The sequence below is a fragment of the Agelaius tricolor genome, unplaced genomic scaffold, assembly GCF_023055355.1.
Source record: "Agelaius tricolor isolate 1412-34295 unplaced genomic scaffold, bAgeTri1.0.p SCAF_1, whole genome shotgun sequence".
Lineage (NCBI taxonomy): Eukaryota > Metazoa > Chordata > Aves > Passeriformes > Icteridae > Agelaius > Agelaius tricolor.
In genome coordinates this window covers 9,233,962-9,257,597 of record NW_027269261.1, presented here as the reverse complement: position 1 = coordinate 9,257,597, position 23,636 = coordinate 9,233,962, and the positions used below count along the sequence as shown (strand labels likewise).

The 23,636-nt window shown below is 39.5% G+C and overlaps 2 protein-coding genes across 3 annotated transcripts in view; one reads left to right on the top strand and one right to left on the bottom strand.

Moving 5' to 3' along the window:
- Positions 1–11,276, bottom strand: part of ESF1 (ESF1 nucleolar pre-rRNA processing protein homolog) — a 31,037-nt gene extending 19,761 nt beyond the window's left edge. The window contains exons 1-8 of one of the 2 annotated variants that reach the window (XM_071422285.1): positions 11,132–11,276; positions 7,899–8,571; positions 6,830–7,158; positions 5,861–5,974; positions 5,084–5,184; positions 3,820–3,972; positions 2,292–2,406; positions 1,159–1,297 (exon numbers count right to left, since the gene is read on the bottom strand). In XM_071422285.1, coding sequence (XP_071278386.1) covers positions 1,159–1,297; positions 2,292–2,406; positions 3,820–3,972; positions 5,084–5,184; positions 5,861–5,974; positions 6,830–7,158; positions 7,899–8,571 — 1,624 coding nt within the window. In that variant the 5' untranslated portion in view covers positions 11,132–11,276. The remainder of the gene's footprint in view (positions 1–1,158; positions 1,298–2,291; positions 2,407–3,819; positions 3,973–5,083; positions 5,185–5,860; positions 5,975–6,829; positions 7,159–7,898; positions 8,572–11,131) is intronic. The other variant, XM_071422294.1, reaches the window with a different exon arrangement.
- NDUFAF5 (NADH:ubiquinone oxidoreductase complex assembly factor 5) lies at positions 11,267–19,532 on the top strand. The gene is made up of 11 exons (XM_071422305.1): positions 11,267–11,544; positions 12,504–12,544; positions 12,768–12,831; positions 13,485–13,532; positions 13,625–13,728; positions 14,195–14,234; positions 16,166–16,363; positions 17,405–17,465; positions 18,698–18,781; positions 19,126–19,208; positions 19,326–19,532. Exons 1-11 carry the CDS (start codon positions 11,320–11,322, stop codon positions 19,410–19,412), a joined length of 1,035 nt encoding a protein of 344 aa, XP_071278406.1. The 5' UTR covers positions 11,267–11,319; the 3' UTR covers positions 19,413–19,532.
- The last annotated feature ends 4,104 nt before the right edge of the window (positions 19,533–23,636 follow it).

Here is a 23,636-nt window from a genome sequence, read left to right as displayed (position 1 = left end):
AGGTCATTTTTTTTCCCTTCCCAGCAATGGAACTTTACTCTTTTAAAATTCCTGAAGTGTTGTTCACATGAATATTTGCTTTCATCACCACCCTATCATAGATGCTTATCTTTAGCAAATTGATAGCCTTGTACCTGAGAGAAGATGTAAGTGCTCTACTCTGCATCCCCTGGTCCCCTTTACAGACTTCACTAAGTATTGCTAGAGAAACTAAAGTGCATTACAGTGCAGTTTGTGAGTTTTCATGTGAGGAGAGAAACAAGTGGACAATATCACTGCCAAGATGAGAGAGTTTGCTGCCACAAGATTTCCCAACTCTATAACCAGAAGAATCTGTAATGTTTTTTTGCATGCTCCAAGCTCATCTCTGATTGCAGCAACCTGCTTTAATGCGGTATAAATCAATTTTAACATCTGTTTGAAAGACCTAATTAAGGTTTAAAGAAATTTTATTTGCCTTGTAATCTAGGCTGTATATATTACTGAGAGCAGGATGAATTTTAGAATGAAAACAAGCAATTTAAATCAGGAATTTAAACATTGCTGCTCCATATGCAGAAGACTCATACACCTTACAAAGTTAGATGAAATTATCTTTATATTCTTAAGAAGTCTGTGAATCAAAAAGCATTTGAAAGATGTTCCTGTTCATTTAGTCATTATCCACCTTGCACTTCAAACTAGGACTTTTCCTCTGAAAAGGAAACATTTCAAATTCTATGGGCCTATAATTTATCTCAGAAATGAACAGGTTAAAAGCAGATATTGCCAAATTTGACAGAGAGATGTCAAGATACCCTGAAAAAAGAGAAAAAAAGGGAGTAAGAGAAGAAACAAATTGCAAGAAAATGATTTTCTACTCAGAGGTGCAAGCTCCTATTCCGAAAGCAGCTACTGTAGTCCAGTGGAAGGTGTCCCTGCCAATGGCAGGGTGTTGGAGCTAGATGTGCTGGTCTTTAAGGTCCCTTCCAGTTTGAACTATTTAAAGATTCTGCTCAGGGGCACAATCATTATACAACAAATATAATACTAATACTGTCCCTGTAGAAGATGATATTCAGAGCATTTTCTATAGATATGACACTTAAATATGGAAATAATTTGTATTCAAAACCCTACAGCTAATGACTTTGTGTACAATATTTATTACCAAAGTACCTTGCTGCTGTTCCTCCTCTTCTTCACTTGATGAAGCCAAATAAGCTTGGAAATCCATGTCAAGCAGCTCCTCTTTGTTAAAAGTTCTGCTGAGTGATGTTACTCGCTCATGATCTGTCTCATCCCATGTGATATCTACCTTAAAAGAAAGAATGCCAGTTGTAGAACTGGAACACTAAAACTAAACACCGTAACATTGTTCTTTCAAGGAAAATGATTTTTCCTTGAAATACTTGATTTTTCCTTGATACTTTCCATTCAATTACCTGTTAGTAATGCTCTCTACAGTAACTCACTATAATAACCATTTAGTAACACAAATTTAATGATAAATTTTGGAATTTATTCTACTGTCAGTTTTAATGAATTTGAGCTACAAGAAAAACAGCAGAAATCTCGTGCACTGAATGGTTCTGTAACAGCAGGTCCTGCAACACAAAACCTCAGTGAGCCAAATTTCCTTTGTGACAACAGATCCTGGAGTTGAAGCAGCCACCAGCCCCTCTCTTTTCCTCTTCCAGCAGCAATTCACTGCAGGAATCACACATGGAATCACACACGGATTTCGATGGAGACAATGGAAGCGTTTGTGCAACTGCGCCCTGGAGCAGAAGATGGAACTGATCTGACTGAAACGTGATCCAGCACAAAGTGCTTCTCTCTCAACTAATCACTTCTCCAATCTGCTTCACTTCATGGCCAGATGGAAATTTTGGCTCTCAACAGGACAGAGTAGGAATGAATTGCTACAAGGAAGGGAAGCAACTGTTGAAGCCTGGCGTTACTACCAAAAAAGCTCTTATTGATTTATACACTAACATCCATTTTAGGCAAATTAAAGGATTTCGCTGTAAATAACAAAGCAATTTTATGTGCAACTTGTCACAGAGATATAATGAGGTCAAAATTCAGGATTTAATTTGTAAAAGAGAAGCACAATCTCCTTTAAAATCCAAACCAGGGTTGCAACTTGTAGGTCCATAGCATACTTAAATCTTTTAATATGCTTGATGTCTTTATTTTGAAATGGTGGAGATAAACAAGGAATCTTTTCCCCAGTACATATATCATTCATAAGCTGACAGCAAAACTAAACAAATAAGAAAAGCATTACAAAAACACTGTAAAGATACCTTTGATGTTCCCATAGCAGCAGATGTGAAGTACTTTGGCTTATAAGCAGCTATGTTCACTTCTGAGGCTACATCTTTTGGCTTATCATCAAATGTAACATTATCTGGAATAAATCTTGAAGGCAAAGAAAACATGTTATTCTTCAAATACACTGGGAAATTGCATAGTATAAACAGCCTAAGCTTTCCTGAGTATGGTACATCAGCATGGAAGAATTAGCTAAAATAAAAAGGGGGTCAGCCTGAGAAGGGAACAAAAGATATGGACAAGTACTCCACACATGTAAGATTTATTGCCTGGCTTCTGCAGATCTGTTCCACAGGTTTTCAGTGTATAACAACACCCTCTTTGGGAAGTATTTCTGTTTTCAGTCTGGTATAAAAAGGGTCACAGGTGCCTTTTTTGGTGGTTTTGTTTTAAGAATGATCTTCTCAGAAAGTTTAATATTAAAAATTAAAAAGAAAAAAGTGAATGAAACAGGATTTGGAAACAGATGAATAAGAAATTCCAAACCTTTTAGGAAAGCTTGGTACATCTTGAAAATTATAATTAGTAAGGAAAACAAAAATTAACAAGTAGCAATTGAAGAACTTAGTTTAAAAAATCCCAAAACCTTTGCTATACTACTTGAAAATTACTTGTGATTTTTTTAAATCCCTGCAAATGTAATGTGATAAACAGTATTCAACATTAAAATTTAACAAAGCAGAAGATTAGCAAAATCACTGGAGATTTTCAAACAATTGAGTTTGTTGTAAAGTATTAACAGTGTTTAAAATTATGAAAAGTTACATGATCCCTTAGCAAAGATGTCTTCTCCAAAATGGTTCAAAGCAAATTAACTGAGTTTCTCTAGAATATGATCCAAAGCAAAAAACCTTTAACTTTCACTGACTTCCAAGGGTGCCCATAACAGAGGCCCCAGCAGACAAACAGGCTTTTGTCACAACTTTTTGTGATTTAGTAACTTTTCTGCTCAGAATGAAAGGGGGCTTTTGCAACAAAAGGAAATACTAACAATAAACCAAACCATAATTTTAAATCCTTTCCTTCCCAAACGTGACTTTTGAAATTTCAGAGCATCCAGCTCATTCACAAGGACTAACATATCTATTGCAGCTTTGTAACAACAGCAGCAATAATCTTGCCTGGTGGTAAGGAATCAGAAAAATGATCCACTTATGGACTCTTGGGGAGAGAAAAAGGAAAAAGTTTGGTTTTCTGAATCCTATCACTTTACTTAATTGTACCAAAAGCTTGAAGATGTAATCAGAACTTTTTTTATCTGGCTTCTCTGAAAACAGACTCTCTATGCAGAGATCCTCTTCAACTTCCCATATTACAATAAAAATGGTTATAAAGAAGAAAGAGGAATCAAAGGGAAACCTAACAACTCACTGATGCATAATTTATCTTCATATCTCATTTTGGTTACAGAATAAAGTAATATTTACTCTGAATTATTATAAACTGCCTTTAATTCACCCTCTTTGGCCCAATGTGCAAAAATATCACCAGTGGAGTTACCTCAGGTCTATGAAAGAACAGCTACTTTCAAATTCCAGTCCATCACACTCCTCATAAATTTTATTGGCTGTTTCAGGAGAATCACATTCCACAACTGCATAGAAGTATTTCAGTCGCTTGAACTGGTACTCCCGCAGCTTTTCCCTGTAAATCCTGCAAAAGTGGAGAAAAGACCAGTCAGGTGAGCTGGCTTTAACAGCTTTTTATTCACAATATCTTTTAATTCAACTCATTAAAAACATTCACCAATCAACCACCCTCCTAATCTTGTAAGATGAAATGTTAAACAGCACAAAGTTCCACCAGTACTGAGTTTTCTTCAAGTAAAAAAGACTATTTCAGACAGTTTTGTTAAGTGTGAAAATTGTACATGAGCCCACTGAAAGGTCACAGGGACGAGGTTCAGTGAATCTGAAGGGCACAGGTATCACTGAGGTACCTCTGGGATACCTGGATTTCTGTCTGTTGGATTCCAGATGCTCTCATGCCCACTGAGCAGTAAATCCAACACTTCAGGATGCACCTTGATGAACACAATGCAGGTGACCTCAGAACATGCTCTGCATCCACCTTACACTCTCCTGATGCACCAGAGAAAGTCTTCAAAGGGATCTGCCCTTATTTTAGAAGCATCTAGATTTTCTAAATACAGGACAGTCCAGCAAGATGCATTATGCATATATGGCCCCAGTCAGGCTGCCAAATATCTGGAAATTCTGGAAAAATATTAAAGCAAAACCTTGAACAAAAGCTAAAAAAAGGCAAAAAAGACATGCCTGAAGAAGCCAGGACAATGGCAGGACTGAGGAACTCAGCCTAGGAGGCCAGGGCTGCTGCTGGTGGCACACAAGAAATCTCAGTCTGGGAATTCTTGGACTAAAGTCCCTGTTGATTTACAGGTAAGAATTTTGGCAGTGAGCACTAAAGGGAGTTTACTGCATAAATGGCAATTTGTAGAGGAGATATGCTGGTTTTTAAGCTACTCATGTATTTGTTCCATTGTTTATTCCAATGAGCTACATCATAAAATTTTGAACTCGCATCAAAAAGCACATCTTCTCAAGTTTCATCATCCTGCATTTATTAAATGCACTGATAAAGAACCAGTTCCTGTTGTAAAACAACCTTTGAAAAAAGCTAACAAATTAAGGTGTCCACAGGACACTAACACATATGAAATCCTGGAAACAGGTGTTGATTGGGATTTCCACTAAGAATTAAACATATAATATCTCTCATCTGAAAACAAAATTAAAATTAATACCCATCATCCTCTGTGGTATTCTCTGGAAGATCAAACAGTTCCACAGGTCCTTTTTGTTCTTCCTCTTTCAATCTCTCTTTCCCAAACTCTGAAGGATAAATCTATAAATACACCAACACAAAACGAAATTTTTAAGTAGTGTACACTAGCTAAGAAAAAAAAAATCTCTCCAGGCTTTTAAACTTCACAGTTTTTATTTAGGATCAGTAAAGGGATCAATTCCATAAACTTTAATAGCTTCCTAATTTTAATGCATGGAAAAGACAGTAAAATAACCAAACTGCCTGCTAGGAATTTTGAAGCAGATGAAGAACAACAGGAACCCTGACTTTGTTCATTGTACATTGTGACCCTTTTCAGAAAGAGGTAGCTGATTAAAATTTCTCAGAGAGCTGAGGCATTGCAAAGAGCTAAGCATGGAAAAATATAACTTAACTGGCCAGAATACAACCAATTCATTGTAAGGTCTAAGGCTGGGTCTAAGGTTGGATTATCTGCCATACAGAGCACTGAATATTAAACTAATCAAAGAAATGTAGTCTCCTCCCACTAGAGAAAACCAGCACTGAGGGCCAACCTCAGAAACACAAGTCAATGGCTTTGGCCTCTAACTCTGCCAAATACATGCCTGTTACAGCAAGTTAAATTGCAACATAGTTTATTTTAAAACACATTAATATTTCTTTTGGTTCTCCACAGTCCTGTCTTGCTTCTTATTTTGTAGTCTATTTTTTTTAACAGTAGAAGTCAGTACTCCTTTTAGAAACCAGTTCTTACCTTAACAGAAAACACTGTTCCTCCTTTGGGTGTGAAAGAATTAAATAGAGCCAACAAATCCTTAGCCTTCAACCTATCCCAATCCATATTACAAACAGCCAATCTACTTGTAATCTGAAAGAACATAAAATTCAGAACATAAAATTCTAGGTTTAATTGTTGAATGTTGTGTGGAATACACAATTCTCTACCAGAACTCAGTGATAAAAATCAAAGTCAGCAATAAACTTTGCTGAAAAAAATAAAAGCAGCATTGTTGTCGTGACTTTTTATCACTTAAAGTAGCAAAGATGAGAAGCATCAATAACCAGAGCACATAAAAATGACATAAATAGTGAAGCACCACAGAATGGACTGCACCAATCACAGATTTAGAACTGCAGTGACAACATCATCACTCAGGATTTTGTTAACATCAAACATTGTTAGTCTCAGGAGCAACCACTACCACTATTGTGACAGCACTAGAGCGCTGTGATTTCTTTACACACTGACTGTGCTACATGTAAAGTCTTATTTCACTGTCTCATGATGCCTTAATTTCTTAAAGTGTGAGTTAAATAACTAAATTTTTGAAAAGTGAAAATAACCAGTAATGAACAAAAGCAGTACTATTTAAATTCTGCAATTACTGAAAGGCTCCATTTTGTTTGTCCTTTCACATGTAGACAGCTTATCCATAGGTATAGGTAAGTGTGCTTAGGGGAAGAGGAGATAGCAGTGAAAACTGCAAGTCTCTCATTGTCAGACAATTTCATTACCACTTCCATTCTGTCATTAAAAGGCTGAAAAACCTTTATGAAAATTACTTCCACAAACTGTTCCATAGCTGATGGTCTATAATGAACTCAAAACATTTCTGAGTTTGTCATGGAGCAACTTTTCACATGCAAAGTGGAAATACCTCAAAGTATGCTTTTTACATGCAAAGTATATAAAAAGCAACTCTGAAAGTTGCTTTCCACATACCTCATCTCCACGAGGGGCATCTTTATCCAGCTCGCGCCACGAGTGCTCGATCTCTGGCTCCTTTGGAAAGAGCTCATTTAAATCCTCATCATCCTCTGAGCTCGTGTCAATGTTCCCTATGCCTCTGGCTAGATCAGGCCCACTGTCACTTTCTTCATCATCTTCTGAATCACTGTCATCTTCATCCATTTCCCCATCATCTTCTGGCTCCTCTTCCTCGCCTGCTTCTCCACCATCGTCTGATTCCTCTTCTTCCAATTCTGCATCTTCACTTGAAGAGGCTTCTTCCTCTAACTGGCTTTTACATTTCACACTTTGGTCACAGACATCTGAGCACAGAAAGATAAACATTAGATACATTTTTATGTTACAATTACACATGACCCTTTACAAAAAGGAAAACTTCAGGGCTTTTTCATACCTATTTACTGGACTCCTGAAAGGTGTAACGATGCAGCAGCAAGTAACAGAAAACATCAGTGTTTCATCTTTTGTTTGTCTGGTCTAATCTAATTTAATTACTCTTCAGGCCCAGAATTGTACTATCAATCACAACTGTAATTAAATATTCTGCAATTTTATTTATATTACAGAATCAACATGTAGAAATCTATTTTAATAATGGAGACTATACACATGCACAAACAATATAAATAGTTTTTCTTCTAAAGCCTTGTTCTTTCTAATCCCCCCTAATATTAATGGCTCAGTGCTGCCATGTTTACAATTTCAGTCCACAAGCTGTGATGGGCCTTCATGGTATCAGTTCACACATCTCCTGATCAGTTTGATAAACACAGCAGTGTATATGCTTTTACAAATTTTACTTTCCTAACTAACCAACAATTTCAGCTCCAACAATTAAAAGGACTGGGATGTTCACAATCTTACTGAAGAATCAGAACTGATTCTATGCAGAGCTGACCAACTCCAATCCTTCAGCAGCACTGAATCTGAGTCAGCCAGCTATTTTATAACTAATCTTGCAAAATATCTTCCATGGATAAAACAAAAGCATCAACATCCACATGAACACAACTGAATTCTCCTTGTTATTTGAACAACTAACCTGATTCTTTTATTTTCCCTCCTAGGGAGTGGTCCCTCTTGGGAGCTTTGACTGACTTGGGAGCACTTCCTTGTGAAGACTTTTCCTTGTTTTGAATTGAAATGGGTCTTCCTCCTTGCTTGTTTTCCCCTTTGGGTAGAAGGCCCTTGTTTTCCTGAGAGTGGTCATCTTCCACTGCAGGTTTCTGTGAGTCCTCTTTCAAGCTGAACTTAGATTTACTTTTTTGTCCTTCTTTTTTAAGGTCATTTAGTTTAGTCACTGCTTCACATGTTTGGTCCATCCCATTTTGGGTTTTTTTGCCCTCCTTCTTTGGGAGGTCACCAGCAGGGACCTTTGCAGATTCTCCTTCTCCTTTACCTTTCTTTTTCTTTTTTTTCTTTACCTTGAGCTCTTTACTCTCACTTTCTGAAAGATCAGAGTCAGATTCTGACAAGGCATAAAACTTCCTGAGGTTCTCTGCAGAGCTGTAGTTAACAGGGCGACCTCTTTTATCCACTGTGTACCTCAGCTTGAACTTCTTGTCATGGAACATGGCTCGGAATCGCTTGTCAATCTTGACCTTACGTTCCTTTTCAGGCATCTCCCAAAACCTGGGATCCCTGGCAACGCAGCTGAACCGGCCATCACTCAGGATTTCCTCCATCTTCGATGCCATTTTTGAAGACTTTGACATCTACAATATGAAAAAAAACCCAAGCATTCCTGATTAAAAAAAAAAAAAAACCTTAACAAAGTTGGATTTCTAACCCATACTTAAGAAGTTCTTTCCAAAAGCACATATGGCAATTTCATAGCATCACATGCCATTATCACCATATTTTCTGAAAAATCCCTTCGCCAGGATTTTTCTCCTGAAAAGCCTCAGAAAAAACAAAAATAAACAATAATTATCTGATTGCTTAGAATGTGGTTTAGAAGTTGTTTACCAAAAAGTGCATCTTTGATTAGTTCCATGTGAATTGTTTTTACTTAATGATCAATCCCAGTCCAGCTGTGTTAAGACTCTGATCTGTCACGGGTTTTTATTATCATTCTTGTCTAGCCTTCTGATGTCTCCTTTCTTTTTCTTTAGTATAGTTTTAATATCTCATTTTCTTTTAATATAATATCATAAAATATTTTATTAAATATATAATATTAAATAAATCAGCCTTCTGAAAACCTAAAGTCAAATTCTCATCTCTCACCTCATCCTAAAAACCCTTCACAACATGGCAACGTGCCACCTGGTTGAAAGGGACCTCAAGGATTCCCTGGCCCAACATTTCCTGGCAAAAATACTGAATATACAAGATGGCCCAGCACTCTGTCCAGCCAAATCTTGTAAGTGGGAATCTTGGTTTCTCTGTGTCTGGATTGAAGACACTTGACATGGTATTTCATGTTCTGATTCAGGTGTTTATTATTTCTAATCAGTAAAACAGTCTCACAACCATGAGTTCAGCAGCTTTTCATTAGAAGGCACAAAATGGCCAATAATCTCTTGTTCCAAGGTCTTTTAAGACTAAACTATCCAATTAAGAACTGACACCTAGATTATTTTCCCTTTTAACCCAATAACTGCTCCCAAAGAGCTGCAATGCAGACTTTTCCACCCAATTACAAAATGCCACCCAAACCCATGAAGAAGAAGGAAGAAGAAGCATGAAGAAGAAACCCAGGATGACACCCTGTGCCCTCCATCTTGCTTCCATCCATGACATACTCAAAATCCCAAAACCTGAATTTCTCACCAAGTGATTCACCTACACTGCTCTCTAGAATCTATTTCACACCTTAGTGGATTCTGGTCTATTCTGGAAACTTTCTCTCTCTCTCTCTCTCCAGGAAACTTTCTCCATGAGCGAGGGTCAAAGTCAGTGCTCGCCTGGGGGTCAGGGCACCCCAGAGCAGACAGAGAAATATTCCTGGTGCTCTGGGTTTCCACAGGACTCCACCACTTCCCTGGGGAGATTTTTCCAGTGGTTGAATGTTCTCATTGAGGAAAATTTTCCTCTTGTATCTAAATGGAATCTCTCCAGGAATAACTTGTATATATCAGCCCTTGTCTTTTGCTCATGACTTTTTGTGAAAACAGTCTCCAGCTTCTCTGTAACCACCTTTTAAACCCTGGAACGTGAGGATGAGGTCTCCCCTGAGCCTTCTTTCCTCAAGCTGGAACAAACCCAGTTCTCTCTGCCTTTCCTCACATGGCAGCTTCCCAGTCCTTTGGCCATCCTCATGGCATTTCTCTGGACCCTCTCCAGCCTGTCCACATCTTCTCTGTACAGCAGGAACCAAAACTGAACACAGATGTGACCTGACAAGCACCATGTGGCATAATGACTCCTTTATCTCTCGTTGATGGAACCTAGCAGCCTGTTGGCTTTGATGCAGCAGCAGATTCAAACAAGTCACAAATAATCCTGTACCTACCACGCTCTCAGGCACAAATCTTTGCTTTGCCAGCTGCACTGGGAGCTCAGAAATCCCCTGTGCCCTGGGCTGTGTCCAAAGCTCCAGGGACAGATAAGCAAGGGAATTCTGCCCCTCTACTCTGCTCAGGTGTGAGCCCACCTAAAGTGCTGTATCCAGACCTGAGGTCCCAACACAGGAAGGACATGGAAGTGTTGGAGCAAGTCCAGGGGCCACCAAGATAAAGCAGTTCCTCTCCTACGAGAAAAGACTGAGAGAATTGAAATTGTTCAGCCTGGAGAAAAGAAGGCTTCAGGAGACCTAACTGTGGCCTTCCATCTGAAGGGAGCCTACAAGAAAGATAGAGAAAGACTATTTACAAGGGGCTGGAGTAACAGGACAAAGGGGAACGGCTTCAACCTAACAGAAGGTAGATTTAGATTAGATAGGAAGAAAAAAATCTTCCTTGTGAGGGTGGTGAGGCACTGGCACGGGTTGACCGGAGAAACTGTGGATGCTTCATGCCTGCAAGGCCACGTTGGATGGGGCTCTGAGCAACCCGGCCTGGTGGAAGGCGCCCCTAGCCACGGGAAAGGGTTTCGAACGAGTCCGTGTTTAAGATCCCTGTCAGCCCAGGTCATTCTATGATCCTACGATACACCTGGGTTGCAGACACATCCCCCGTGACTCCTCACCGGACCTTCCACGAGCTTAACCCAGCGCGCACCGCAGCTACAGCCCAGCAGCAGCACTAGGTGCGCCAGAACGCCTTCAGCCCCCACACCCGCTCCGTCCACGCCCGCAGCGAGGAGCCCCGAGGCCGCTCCGCTCACACCGACCGTGCCCGGCACCCGCAGGGAGGAGCCGCGGGTCCGCTCCGCTCACACCGACCGTGCCCGGCGCCGCCGCTCCCTCAAGACGCTGCCCGCACGCCGCCACCGCACGGCCCCTTCCGGCTGCGCTACGGCGGCCGCGGCGGGACACGGCTCCCCGGGCGCAGGCGCGGAGGGGCGCGGAGGCCGGGCCGATGAGGGGCCTGGCGCGGCCGGCGCTGAGGGCGCGATGGTGCCGCTCGCTCTGGGCGCTGCCGGCAAGGGCCGCCGCCAACGCCGCTTCTTCGCCGCCTCCTCCTCCTCCTGTGGGAACCTCGCCGGGCGCGCTGAACCCGTTCGACCGGCGGCTGAAGCGGAAGCAGAAGAACTGGGCGGCGCTGCAGGCCGAGCCCGCCAAGTGCGATTACCTACGGGAGGAGGTGCGGGGCCGGGGTCACCCCGAGTGCTGTGGCCGGGTCTGGGCCCGCAGCTCAGGGGCGATATTGAGCAGCTGGAGCGGGACCAGAGGAGGGCAGCGGGGCTGGAGCACAGGCCTGTGAGAGAGCTGGGGTGTTTAGCCTGGAGAAAAGAAGGCTCAGGGGTCGCCTTATCATTCTCTATAACTCCCTGGATGGAGCTTGTAGCCAGGTGGAGGTCGGTCTCTTCCTAGGCAGCCAGCGACAGGTTAAGAAGACATCGTCTCAAGCTTTTTCAGTGGGAATTTCGGTTGGACATAAGGAATTTCCTCTCAGAAAAGAGTGATCAGACATTGGAATGGGCTGCCCAGGGAGGTGGTGGAGTCACCGTCCCTGGAGGTGTTTAAGAAAAGGCTGGACGTGGCACTCAGTGCCATGGTGTAGTTGATGTGATAGATGAGTAATGCGATGATTGACTCTCACAATTAACAGACAAATAGCATGTATATAGGTTAAGAAAAGTTTTATAGGTTTATAGTTACGCCTTAACCCGTCGCGTGGTTATCAAGAGACAAGAGGGGTTGGGACATCGGGAAGGGCTGGCTTGTCACTATGGTGACATCTGAGCTCCAAAAAGGATTTAAGGAAAAGATCTCCACCCCTCCACGCCTTTCTCCAGCGAAGAAGGGGTTGATGGACGGTACTTTGGGAGGGTTAAAGGGTTAAAAGGCGAAACCTCCATTATGTGGGTGACCACAGGGTGGGGAAAGTCCCTCGCTCCTACAGCCATAACCTTTTTCTCTATTCAGTCTTCTGTTGTATTTTTGATAAGGTTTAATGAACCTTTTTAAATTATGAAAAGCGAGTAACCATTTCTCACAGCTGACAAGGTGCTGGTTACTAATAGGTTGTACTTTGTGATCTCAGAGGTCTTTTCCAGCCTCATTGGGCCTGTGATTCTGACCGCCGGGCTCTCCCCACAGGTCGGCGGCAGGATCGCGGACCGCGTGTTTGACATCACCAGGTGAGCCCCGCCGTGTCCCCAGCCCTCCCTTCATCCCCAGGGGACGGAATCCCCGTGGATATCGCTGGATGCTGAGCCCTTTTCTCCGAGGTACCGCAAAAGGATGCTCGGTGGGCTGAGTTCAATAAGGCCTTTAGAGATTAGCAGGGGAAACTTAATATAGTCTAAAATTAAAAATATTTTAAGACTTGGTTATGTTCTGTATACTGATCTTATCCTTTAGAACGTTTCCTCTGGCTTTGGATGTTGGCTCTGGAAGAGGTTACATAGCTCAGCACTTAACCAAGGTACTGTCTCTTTATACTTATAAGTGTTAAAAGAAAGCTCATATGTGTGCCTCCCTTTCAAATAGGGCTCTGTTACAACTTAAGACAATCATCTGAGTCTTAATGAGGTAACTTTCCCCCCCCCCAGCCCTGTACCTGTAGTTATAGCTCAAAGCTGTGTGTTGGGCAAGCTGTTCTTCATTTATTGCTGCTGAAAAATGGACAAATGTGTAAGGAAAATTATCTGTTGTGATACAGTTAATTTTTAGTTTTGGGTGTTTTGCCTGTTTTTTTGGTGAATCCACTGGCCACAGTTAGTTGCTGAAGAGAAGTCATTATGGAGGCTTTGAAGCCATTAACAGTTGACCATTCATGAACCACCCTGTAAGTAAAGGTGCTTCCTTGGCTGTTAATCCATGGTTTATATTTAACTTATAAACTTAGGCTTAAAATTACAGAATGTGTTTTCTGTTAACCACTTCTGCCTCAGCAGTTCTCCCTGGGAGCAGGTGCCACATTGGGTGGGGAAAAGGGCTTTGTGCTTTATGTAAAGCTTCTATCAAGAGTGGAAAAGATTCTTTCTAATTTATTTTGAATAGGTGTGCCAAAAAATGACTTATGTCCATTTAAAAAATAATTCACATATTTAATAGACTTTAAAAATTTTATTTCAGGAAACAGTTGAAAAACTTATTCAAGTTGATATCGCAGAGAATGCTTTAGTAAGTAGTTTTTTGAATGCTAAAGTGCTTCTATTCTGTAATAGAGGGAAGTGAGGTTTTGATGGGCTGTTTTTTTTCCAACCCAACATTAGAAAAATGCTATAGAATCTGAAATCCCAACGGTCAGGGTTGTAGCTGATGAGGAATTCCTTCCTTTCAAAGAAGATACATTTGATCTTGTTGTCAGCAGCTTAAGGTATGTATTCATAATTTTTTTTTTTTTTTGGTTAAGTTGTTAATAATGTTCTTTTCAGAGTAGCTTTAAAAAATGAATCCAACAAAGATTGCTAGTCTATTAAAAAGCAATAAGAGAAGTACTTGCACAGTTAATATGAGCATGCATTAGGAAAATCTGTTGTCCTGGTGATTCTTCCTGTTTTGATTGTTTAATTTCCTTCAAAACACTTGGAACTTCTCTCTTTCCTGCATTTTGACAAACTAGTCTCCAGGACATGTGTTTTCTTACCAAAAGGAAGTGCTGGGTGGATAAACTTCTGTTCGTGTTTGGTATCAGTTCCAAGCAGGTGTGTTATGGTTGCACCTTCAGAAATAAGTTTGTGGCTTTAGCTCCTGAAGCTTACTTAGCTAATTAAGGTGGTTACTGGCATTCCCTAATTTTGATTTAATCTGAAATTGTAAAATGTACACTTCTCTTATTTCAGTTTGCATTGGGTGAATGACCTTCCTAAAGCTTTCAAAGAGGTAAGAAATTGGTTTTTTAATAGTCTAGGTTAGCACTTGCCATTACTTGCATTGACCAAGACTTTTTGGTATTGGAATAAAGCAAATACTTTTTTAAGACAGAAAAGTTGTTTTTTTTTTTCACTAACAGTTTTGGTTATTTTGGGTTACTTCAGCTCTTTCCTGCAGGTGTAAACTTTAGTCAAATCAAACATGTGGTGCAAGAACAAGGAACATGTTAACCAGTTTGCTGGTTTTTAATTTATTTCAAATTGATCAGTCATTGCAGTGCTGTCCTATCACCTGTTGGTAGGACTACCCTACTGTTCCTGAAATAATAAAAATCATTTGAAATGCATTCAGTACCTATAAAAAAAAAAAAGCCTTGAAAGAAATACACAATTTTCACTGGAATTTAAGTATTCTATGGAGGGTCAAATACTTTCTCCCACAGTAAATGTAACTGACACTGTCTCACAGTAGCAAGGGAACTGGGCTTCTTGGCCAGCTTTCATGATCTCCTGTGTTGTCTTTAACTAATGGAAACTGCCTTTAACGGCCTCATTTTCTTACCTGTCAATTAAAGGCTTTTTTACTAGCACAGAAAAGGTAGCTTGATTAATACTTCATTAAAAAACTATTTAATTTTTTTTATTTTCAAAGGCATTGGAAATGCTTGCTGTCTTGTTAGCCTGGTTATATAATGAGGCTCTTCTGGATGTTTAAACCAGAAATCATTTCCAACTCTTAAAGAAAGGAGAAAACATGAATTTATTCCTCACTAGGAAAAGGGCTAGAACTTAAGGACCAGAAAGCAGCTTGTCAGCCTTGGTGTTTGAATTATGATATTGCTGTTTTGGCAAGTTAATAATAATAAGTAATCATAGGGCATTACTCAATTGTCTCAGAAGTGCAGAGATCAGTACTGGAAGCTAAAGTTAAATCAAGCCATTAAAAGGTGCTTTTGCTGCTCTTAGAAAGTAAAAGTAAATAGCATACTTACCTTAATCTACCCTCCTTTTAGATGTAAATTAATTTAGAATATTTTTTAGGAGTTTTGTGCTGAAAATAGCTTTACCCTCAATTTCCACGGTTTGTTCCATGTTTCCTGACTGTAAGTGTAATTTCTGAGGATTTCTTCTTAAAAATAGAAAATAGTCTCTCTTCAGGCAGAGCAGTGTGAGCAGAAGCTGTGTCACAGCTTGCCCTGCAGAATACAGTCAATATTAAAAATCTGTCACAGCTCTTACAATGATTGCTTTTGAGTTCTTTAAGATAAAAAATCTGAGAACCACTTAGTTACATATAGGAAACAAGCCACCCTTGTGGCAAGGAGAAATGATGAGGAGGACTCCATCTTATCAGAAAGCTAATTAATTACTTTATTATACTATATTACATTACATTACATTCAAATTGAATCTATTATACATTACATCTGAATATATTACATCTAAACTGAATCTGCCAAGCACTCCACTGCACAGAATCTCGTGACTGTCAGCTGACAGTCCTGACACACACATGCATGGATTCAATTGGTCAATGAATCAAAACACACCAGAATCCAATTAACAGTTCCCTTCAGGTAAACCATCTTCCAGAATGCATTCTGCTTGTGAACAACACAGGAGCAGTAAAGGAGATAAGAATGGTTTTGATCATTCTTTGCTTCTCTAACTACTTCTCCCAGGTTCAGAGAATGTGAATCTTGTGACTGTCAGCCGACAGTCCTGACACATACACACACAAAATGGATTCAATTGGTCAATGAATCAAAACACACCAGAATCCAATCACCAATTCCCTTCAGGTAAACAATCTCCCACGATGCATTTTTCCACAACACAGGAGCAGTAAATGAGCTAAGAATTGTTTTGATCATTCTTTGCTTCTCCCAGGCTCAGAGAATGGGATCCCACAGCCATGCCCTGTGTGTTTGTGTGTTGCAGATCCACCAGGTGCTGAAGCCCGATGGAGTGTTCATTGGAGCCATGTTTGGGGGGGACACCCTGTACGAGCTGCGCTGCTCCCTGCAGCTGGCTGAGCTGGAGAGGGAAGGGGGCTTCTCTCCTCACGTGTCACCCTTCACTGCTGTCGCTGATCTGGGACATCTCCTCTCCAGGGCTGGCTTTAACACCCTCACTGTGGTAATTATAAGGAAAAGAGCCATCAGGGAGAACAATCCAGAACGTCAGAGCTGCTGGAATGTGAAAATCGCTGTTTGCTAATGTAGCAATGACAAACGGCTTCCTTCTGCATGTAGTGCACCTCGCTGAACAGGCTGCAGAAATAGCCTGGACTGCCACTGGTTTTGGCTATGTGGTAATTAATGGAACCAACTGTAGTGTACACTGAAGTGTATCTTTGGCTCATAGCCCAGTAGAATTTGGATGGTTTTCTTGAAGAAATGTCAGAGAATATTAGACCTGCATGAAAAAATTATAGACACTTGCTCTTTCTTCTAAAACCAAGAAGAAAATAATGGCATTTAAATTAAAATTTGATTGCATTTGAGCTGCTAAGCAAAACTTTTTAGAAAGGTTAAAATAGTACATGCTTCCTAAAAATACATGATTTGAGCAGAAGAGGCAGATGAATAGAATTGTAGAATGGTTTGGGTTAGAAGGGACCTTAGATATCATCTAGTTCCAACCCTGCTGCCATGGGCTATCCTAGTCATATTTTCTAGAAAAATCCCTTTGCCCAGGATTCTTCTCCTGGGAAGCTGAGAAGCCTCAAAGAAAAAGGAAAACAATATTATCTGATTTGCTTCTCCTGTGTTTTGCTGCTTTAGAATGTGTTTAGACATTGCTTACCAACAGGTGGTTGTTTCATTGGTTTCATGTGAACTGTTTTGACTTACTGACTAATCAGGGTCAAGCTGTGTCGGGGCTCTGGAAAGAGTCACAAGTTTTCTTTAGTATCTTTTTAGCTTTCTGTAAATATCCTTTCTGTGTTCTTTAGTAAAGTTTAGTTTAATATTCTTTAATATAATATAGTATCATAAAATGTAAATCATAAAATTACCCTTCTGAGAACATAAAGTCAGATTCATCATTCCTTCCTTCATCTGGGAACCCTGCAAATACAATAATGGGCAGGGAATAGTTTGGTAGTACAGCAAGGTTGAAATAATGCTATTGGTTTAGTTTGATACGCTCTAAAATGGAACTTCTCAATTCTTCTAGGATACTGATGAAATCCAAGTGAACTACCCAGGGTTATTTGAGGTTATGGAAGACTTACAAGGCAAGTATATTCTTTGTGGAAACATAAATGTTTTCTGTATCAGTGGACCAGGCACAGAACTGTTTTACTGTGTGTTTCTTAACTCCAAATCATAGACTAACTAGTGCGGGTTGGAAAGAACCTTTAAAGGCCAACTAGTCCAACTCTCTGCAGTGAGCAGGGACACCTTGAACTAGATCAGGCTGCTCAGAGCTCCATCCAACCTGGTCTTGGATGTTTCCACGTGTGGGTCATCCACCACCTCTCTCAGCAACCTGAGCCAGTGTTTCACCATCTTCAACACAAAGAATTTCTTTCTTAAAAAAATAAAAATAAATCTTATTGCGACAGGGGAAGCATTAGGGTTTTTTCCTGCTATCTAGTGATTCAGGAGATTTGTGTTGTGAGGCACAAGTCAAAGATTTGCTATTTCATGCTCTGCTGTGAAAACTGCATGTTCTGCTTCCCTTGGGTTCCTGTTCTACATGAGCCTGTTCAGTGTAAGGTGCAGAAAAGCCCTTAAAGGGAGACAGAGGCCCATATCCCACACACTGACTTTTCCTGTAAGCCTTTCTAATTAGCAGGGCAATCAGCAAACTGCTTTGGAATGAGAGTAAATATATCCTTAATGTGGAATATGCTGAGGAACAGCCAACAATTGAGTAATGATTTTGTTAATATTCTGATTGCATTTGCCATGGATTGTAAAGCAGTCATTCACATGCAGTCTGTTGTTACTGACAGCAACTCAGGGCATTTCTTTTCTGGATGCACTGCTATATGGAGTCATTCCTTAATGGAAGGGTAACTTTTATTGAGCACAAACATTCAGGTGCAGTAAGTGATTAAAAATATTAGAATTGTGGTTACTTTATTTTGTATTTTAAATCTCTTGGACTAGTAATTTTAATGATTACCTGTTGTAACAGTACAGTCATGTGTCTGAAGAAACCCTTTGTACTCATTCTTAAAATCAGTTATACTTAAAAGCCTAAATGTTCAAAGACTCAGACTGAAGAAGGAATAGTTTGAAATGATTCCTAGCAATGCAAACTGTAAATTGCAAAGCATAGGAATTAAAAGTTCTGGATTCTTACACATAAGAAACTCACCTAATGATCTGTGGTGTGTTCTGTCTTACAGTGAATAGCAGAGGATTCTGTACTTTGGTTTTGTAAGAATCTGTCCTTAGTGCATGACACTCATGGCCTGTGCAATATCTTCTTTTTCTTAAAGCTAAAACATATTTTTAGGTATGGGGGAGAGTAATTGCTCTTGGAATAGGAAACCTCTGCTGCACAGGGAGACAATGCTGGCAGCTGCTGCAATATACCAAGGTCAGTATTTGAGAGTAATGAGTTCATCTAAAATGACTTCAAGAACATTTTTCTGTGTCTTTTTTTATGACCCTTTTGTAAAAAAAACCCCCAAAAATCTAAACAAGCCCAAAGCAAAACCAAAAACCCCAAATACTTGAGAACAAAATGCCATTATCATAAGCTATTTTTAACCTTAATTATAATGCCAGGATTTGAACTGTATTGATGCACCAGTATGAGATATTTTTATTGTCCTAAATCTTTCACCAGGAGTCATTATAATGAATGTGATGTTCTGAGAGCTGAGTGTTTCCTAGAGCTGACATCCTGTACCTTCTCTCTCCCCCTTCCTGCCCTAACAGAAATGTATGGAAACAGCAATGGCTCTGTACCTGCCACCTTTCAGATCTACTACATGATTGGCTGGAAATATCATGAGTCACAGGTAATTTGAAGCTCTTATTTTCTCTTTGAAGGTACCATTTAATAAGTGATGTTTTAAAAGCTTTTTACCAAACTTTTTTTGTTTAAAATTAGCCCTGTATGTTTTTTTTTCCCCCAGGCAAAACCAGCCCAGCGAGGTTCTGCAACAGTTTCGTTTGGAGATCTGGCAAAAATAGAAGGACTTCTTAAAAGAGGAAAAAAATAGTTGTTCTTCAGAAATAATAATTGTCTTGAAACTTCTATAAAAGTTTTAATTGCAGACAGTCTTCACTTGTGCTTATCTAGTGATGACCTCCTGAAATGATAATAAAGTATGCACAATAGAGCTTTTTGTACTGTGCCACAGCATTTTCTGTATAAAAAGGTGTTAATTTTTTCTTTCTAGGTAAATATTTGAGCAGTTTGCTTTCTCAAATCTTTGAGAGAGCAATTCAACTCTAAACTTCTTATTAAATTTACTATTTTCAAATATAATGCCTCTTTCAGCATTTCACTATCACAGGCTGCTCCAGGTAGGGTTTACATGTCTTGAATGCATTTTTGAATTATTTCTCAAGGATAGTAGATCATAATAAATGATAGTGTATTATAAAAGTAAAGGTGTAGTTATGAGACATCCTATAAGAGAAACTATCAGCAAATACAAAGATATAAATTATTATGGTTTTTTGAGTTGGGAAGTATGGGTAAAAAGTTACTGTAAGAGATTTGAATAATTGATACTTTATCTAAATGCTAGTTGAAAACTACATTTACACATCACTTTCCACTTTTCTGTGTCAGAAGCTAAAGAGCAAGAAGAGGAATTTTCTCTTTAGCTGTGCCATGGAGCTATGACTTTTCCTGTCTATAACTGCATTACCAGAAATTGATATTAATTGCAACGATGACCCATTAATATGAGAAGTTTAGAAAAAATCCCAGAGATTTTGCTTGATTGTAGCACTCATGGAGTTGGGGATAAAGAGAGAAAGGATGAAGTCTGTACAACCAAATATGGAGTTCCATAAGTTTTATCCTAGTATCTGAGTGATATATCAGTCCTGGTGGAGTTAAAGCCTTTTCTTTCCTAGGCTTTTTTAAGATTATCCACCAGGTGGAGTTTGACAGAATTTGTGTGTAGCACAACCCTAACAGGCCAGGTAGGCAGAGCTCTTCCCATCTGCCAGGTCCTGCTTTGGGGGGTTATTTTATTGACCAGGCTTTGACTTTGAATAAGAAATGGGCAGAGAAGGTACAACTCATGAGAAGGAGGGCAGCAATATTCTGTCCTGTTTTTACTTACAAGCCTAACCCATAATTATTTGAGGGAAATGAGTTCTTTTTTTTTTTTTTTTCCTAGAAAAGAACAGTAATTCTGCTGGAAAAAGGGGGAGAGACTCTAAATGGTCTGGTAACCTTTAAAGCTCTCTAAAGACTAAATCTAATACAAGAGCTTGTTTCTGTGAAAGCTTCTGTTTTTTAATACTCCATCAGTGGACTCAGTACAAGATACTGCATCATTCTACAGGTCCTCTCTGGCTTAAATAAAATTCCCTTGTTTCTGGAGGAATCTCTGGTTTCCCAGATATAGGTTTTTGTGAAGTTATGTTTTTAAATTAAATGTCATTAAATTAATGTAACTTTATAAATCATTGCTTTAGTAGGTTAATTTCCAGTCACTTGAGCTGGTGGTTGTGACTCAGAAGCGTTCAGGGAATGAGGAGGTGGAATGTGCTGGGTAAATGTTAATTGGAGAAGTGCTCCTACTGTGCTCCTTTGAAGTATTCAAGTTATGGTGAAAAGGAAGGATTTCCAGTTCTTTGATTTCATATTTCATAGATGGCATACATAAATAGTAAAGTGTTTTGGTACTGGGGAATCATCTTCTGAACAGGGAGAAAAGATAAGTAGCTTTCCTCCTAGCACTTTGGGGGAAAAGAGGTGTAGCTATTCTATTAATCTGAAAAAGGTCTGGGGAGAAACAGAAGCAAGGAGTAGTAAATATGGTATTGGTGGAATGTGGGTTGGAGTTAGGGAACATGTAACAGTCAGGCCAGGTGTTCATTTCCCTGTGTTTGAATACCTGCCTTTTGTGGGGTTTTTAACTGCACTTATGGGCTATTTTCTGTAGTGCTTCTTGGAGTTCTAGGTTACTTCAGGTTTCTACTAGTTGCTTGAATAAGTAACTTTGAAAACACTTAGTTTACTATGAAGAGATATTTTTGTCACAAGGCTCCTGTTTCATTTTAATTAAAACATTTTCATTCTTTTTCAGATTTAAGTCTTTATGGCTTTCTAAAATTGTAGTGAAGAAGAACACGCTTGCCAGTTGCTAGCCTAGTACTTTGTGTGCTGAGGTTCAGCTTTTTCAGAGCAAGTTACTCCTAAAAAGTGGTTGTGAAGGTGATGTAATGTCTCTTGTAAGCTTAGTTAACTTAAAAAGCTTTATGCATAATACAGAATATTTTTCTCCTGAATACAGAATGAGAAAAGAATTCAAGGAGATAATTATTTTGATTAATCAAAAGCTAGGAGCACATAAAATAAAAAGTGTAGAAGAAGCATGGTTGCACTTAATGAAGATGAGTATTTTTATTTTAGAGTTTGAGTCACAGATCAGTGAGTAGCTGGTCTGGGTCTTTGGTTACAAGATCTGTCAATGTGTAGTTTTATTCAAGTCTGTTTAGGATAAAGGAATGAGATCCTGTACTTTCAAGACTAAGAATTTGTCAAGTTAAAACATGAGAGAGGATTCTTCATTACCTCTAATTTATAAAAATGTCATCAGCAGAAGTACAAAAGCGAACCATACAAAATTAAATTTAGCTGTATTTCTTTACACTGTTTAAAAAAGAAAAATATAAATGACACTCTTTTAATGTTTTCTGAAAAAACTAGGAGCTAACAACTGAGCTTTCAGTTGCAGGGGGAGAAACACACCAAGCTTTCATGTGGTATTTAATTGGAATTTTCTGAAGCAAAAACCTGATCTCGGGGATTAAATTCATTAGAGCATCTTGTTTAAGAAGCCACTTTTTAGAAGGCTAGCATGTATGTTAAACCTCTTAAGTTTCCATTTATCTAACCCAAAGATTTAACATGCACTTTTCAAAGATGTGGTCCATTTTTGCCCAGGTTTTGGAGCCATTACTTTGGAGAAATGCAATTATTGTAGTCCTTTGATTGGAATCAGTCTGAGTACTGGAGCAAGTGTGACTTCCTGAATATCTTGGATGCTCTCAGGTGAAAGAAAAGGAAAAGAAAAATAAAAACCTGAGATAGGTAAGTTTAGTTGAAGGCTACATGTAAGAGTGAAGCAGAAGACACCAAAGGAGTGCATTTGCTGCTTGTATGGGAAAAACAGCTCATGCTTTACTTAAATCAAGTTAAAATTGAAGTGATTTGTTGATTTATTGATAGCTTGTAATTAACTGTTAATCCATGAGCTATACATGCAGGATTAATAGCAGCAATATAAGAGATAAATGACTACTAGACCCTTACAAAACCTTAGCAAACACCTTCACATACCTAAACACACTCCTATAACAACCCCCACAGCTTCCACCCTCAAATTTGCAGGTAAATACTCACCCCTGTCCCTTTAGCAGGAGGTTTCAGTGGTGAGAGCCCACCCTTCTCTGTGTGTTCCTGTCTGTGTGCATTCATCACCTGAGGAGATGTGGAGGCTGTGGCTGCCTTCTCACCTGGGCTGTTCCTGTCACCTGCTGATCCACCCAGCTGTTGGGGCAGGACCCCAAAGGTGACATGTGGTGGTGTTTGCAGGGGTCTTAGGATGAGGGAAGAGATGAGGATCTGACTCCATGTTTCAGAAGGCTGATTTATTATTTTATGATATATATTACATTAAAACTATACTAAAAAGAAAGGATTTCATCAGAAGGCCAGCTAAGAATAGAAAAGGAATGGACTGATAATAAAATCTTGTGAGTGACCAGAGTCTGAGCCAGCTGGACTGTTATTGGCCATTAATTAAAAACAACCACATAAGACCAATCCCAGGTGCACCTGTTGCATTCCACAGCAGCAGATAATCATTGTTTACATTTTGTTCCTGAGGCCTCTCAGCTTCTCAGGAGTAAAAATCCTAAGGAAGAGATTTTTCATGAAACATGTCTGTGACAGTGACACCCCAGGAGTGATCTGTGCTTATTGAGCCCTGTGTTTTCAGCCCACTGCCAGGGGAGGGTTTTCCCTCAGGCTACCACAGAGTTTGAGGTGCCAGGGGCACTTTCTTGGTATCAGGCCAGGTTTTCAGTGCTTTTTTTTTCTCCCTGTTAGAAGTGTTAGGGCTTTTTATATTTGTTTTTTTTAGCTGATTTTTCTTTCCCATCTGAGGTCTCTTGATAACTGCCTGATTACTATTTCACGTGGCTGATGGTTATCTTCATTTTCAGAAAATCTCAGCAGATTTTAAGAAAATACC

Coding starts and splice junctions, on each gene's coding strand:
- NDUFAF5 (XM_071422305.1), top strand. CDS start 11,320: ATGAGGGGCCTGGCGCGGCCGGCGCTGAGGGCGCGATGGTGCCGCTCG. Junction 13,533..13,624: donor ATATCGCAGAGAATGCTTTA/GTAAGTAGTTTT, acceptor ACCCAACATTAG/AAAAATGCTATAGAATCTGA. Junction 17,466..18,697: donor GGTTATGGAAGACTTACAAG/GCAAGTATATTC, acceptor ACATATTTTTAG/GTATGGGGGAGAGTAATTGC.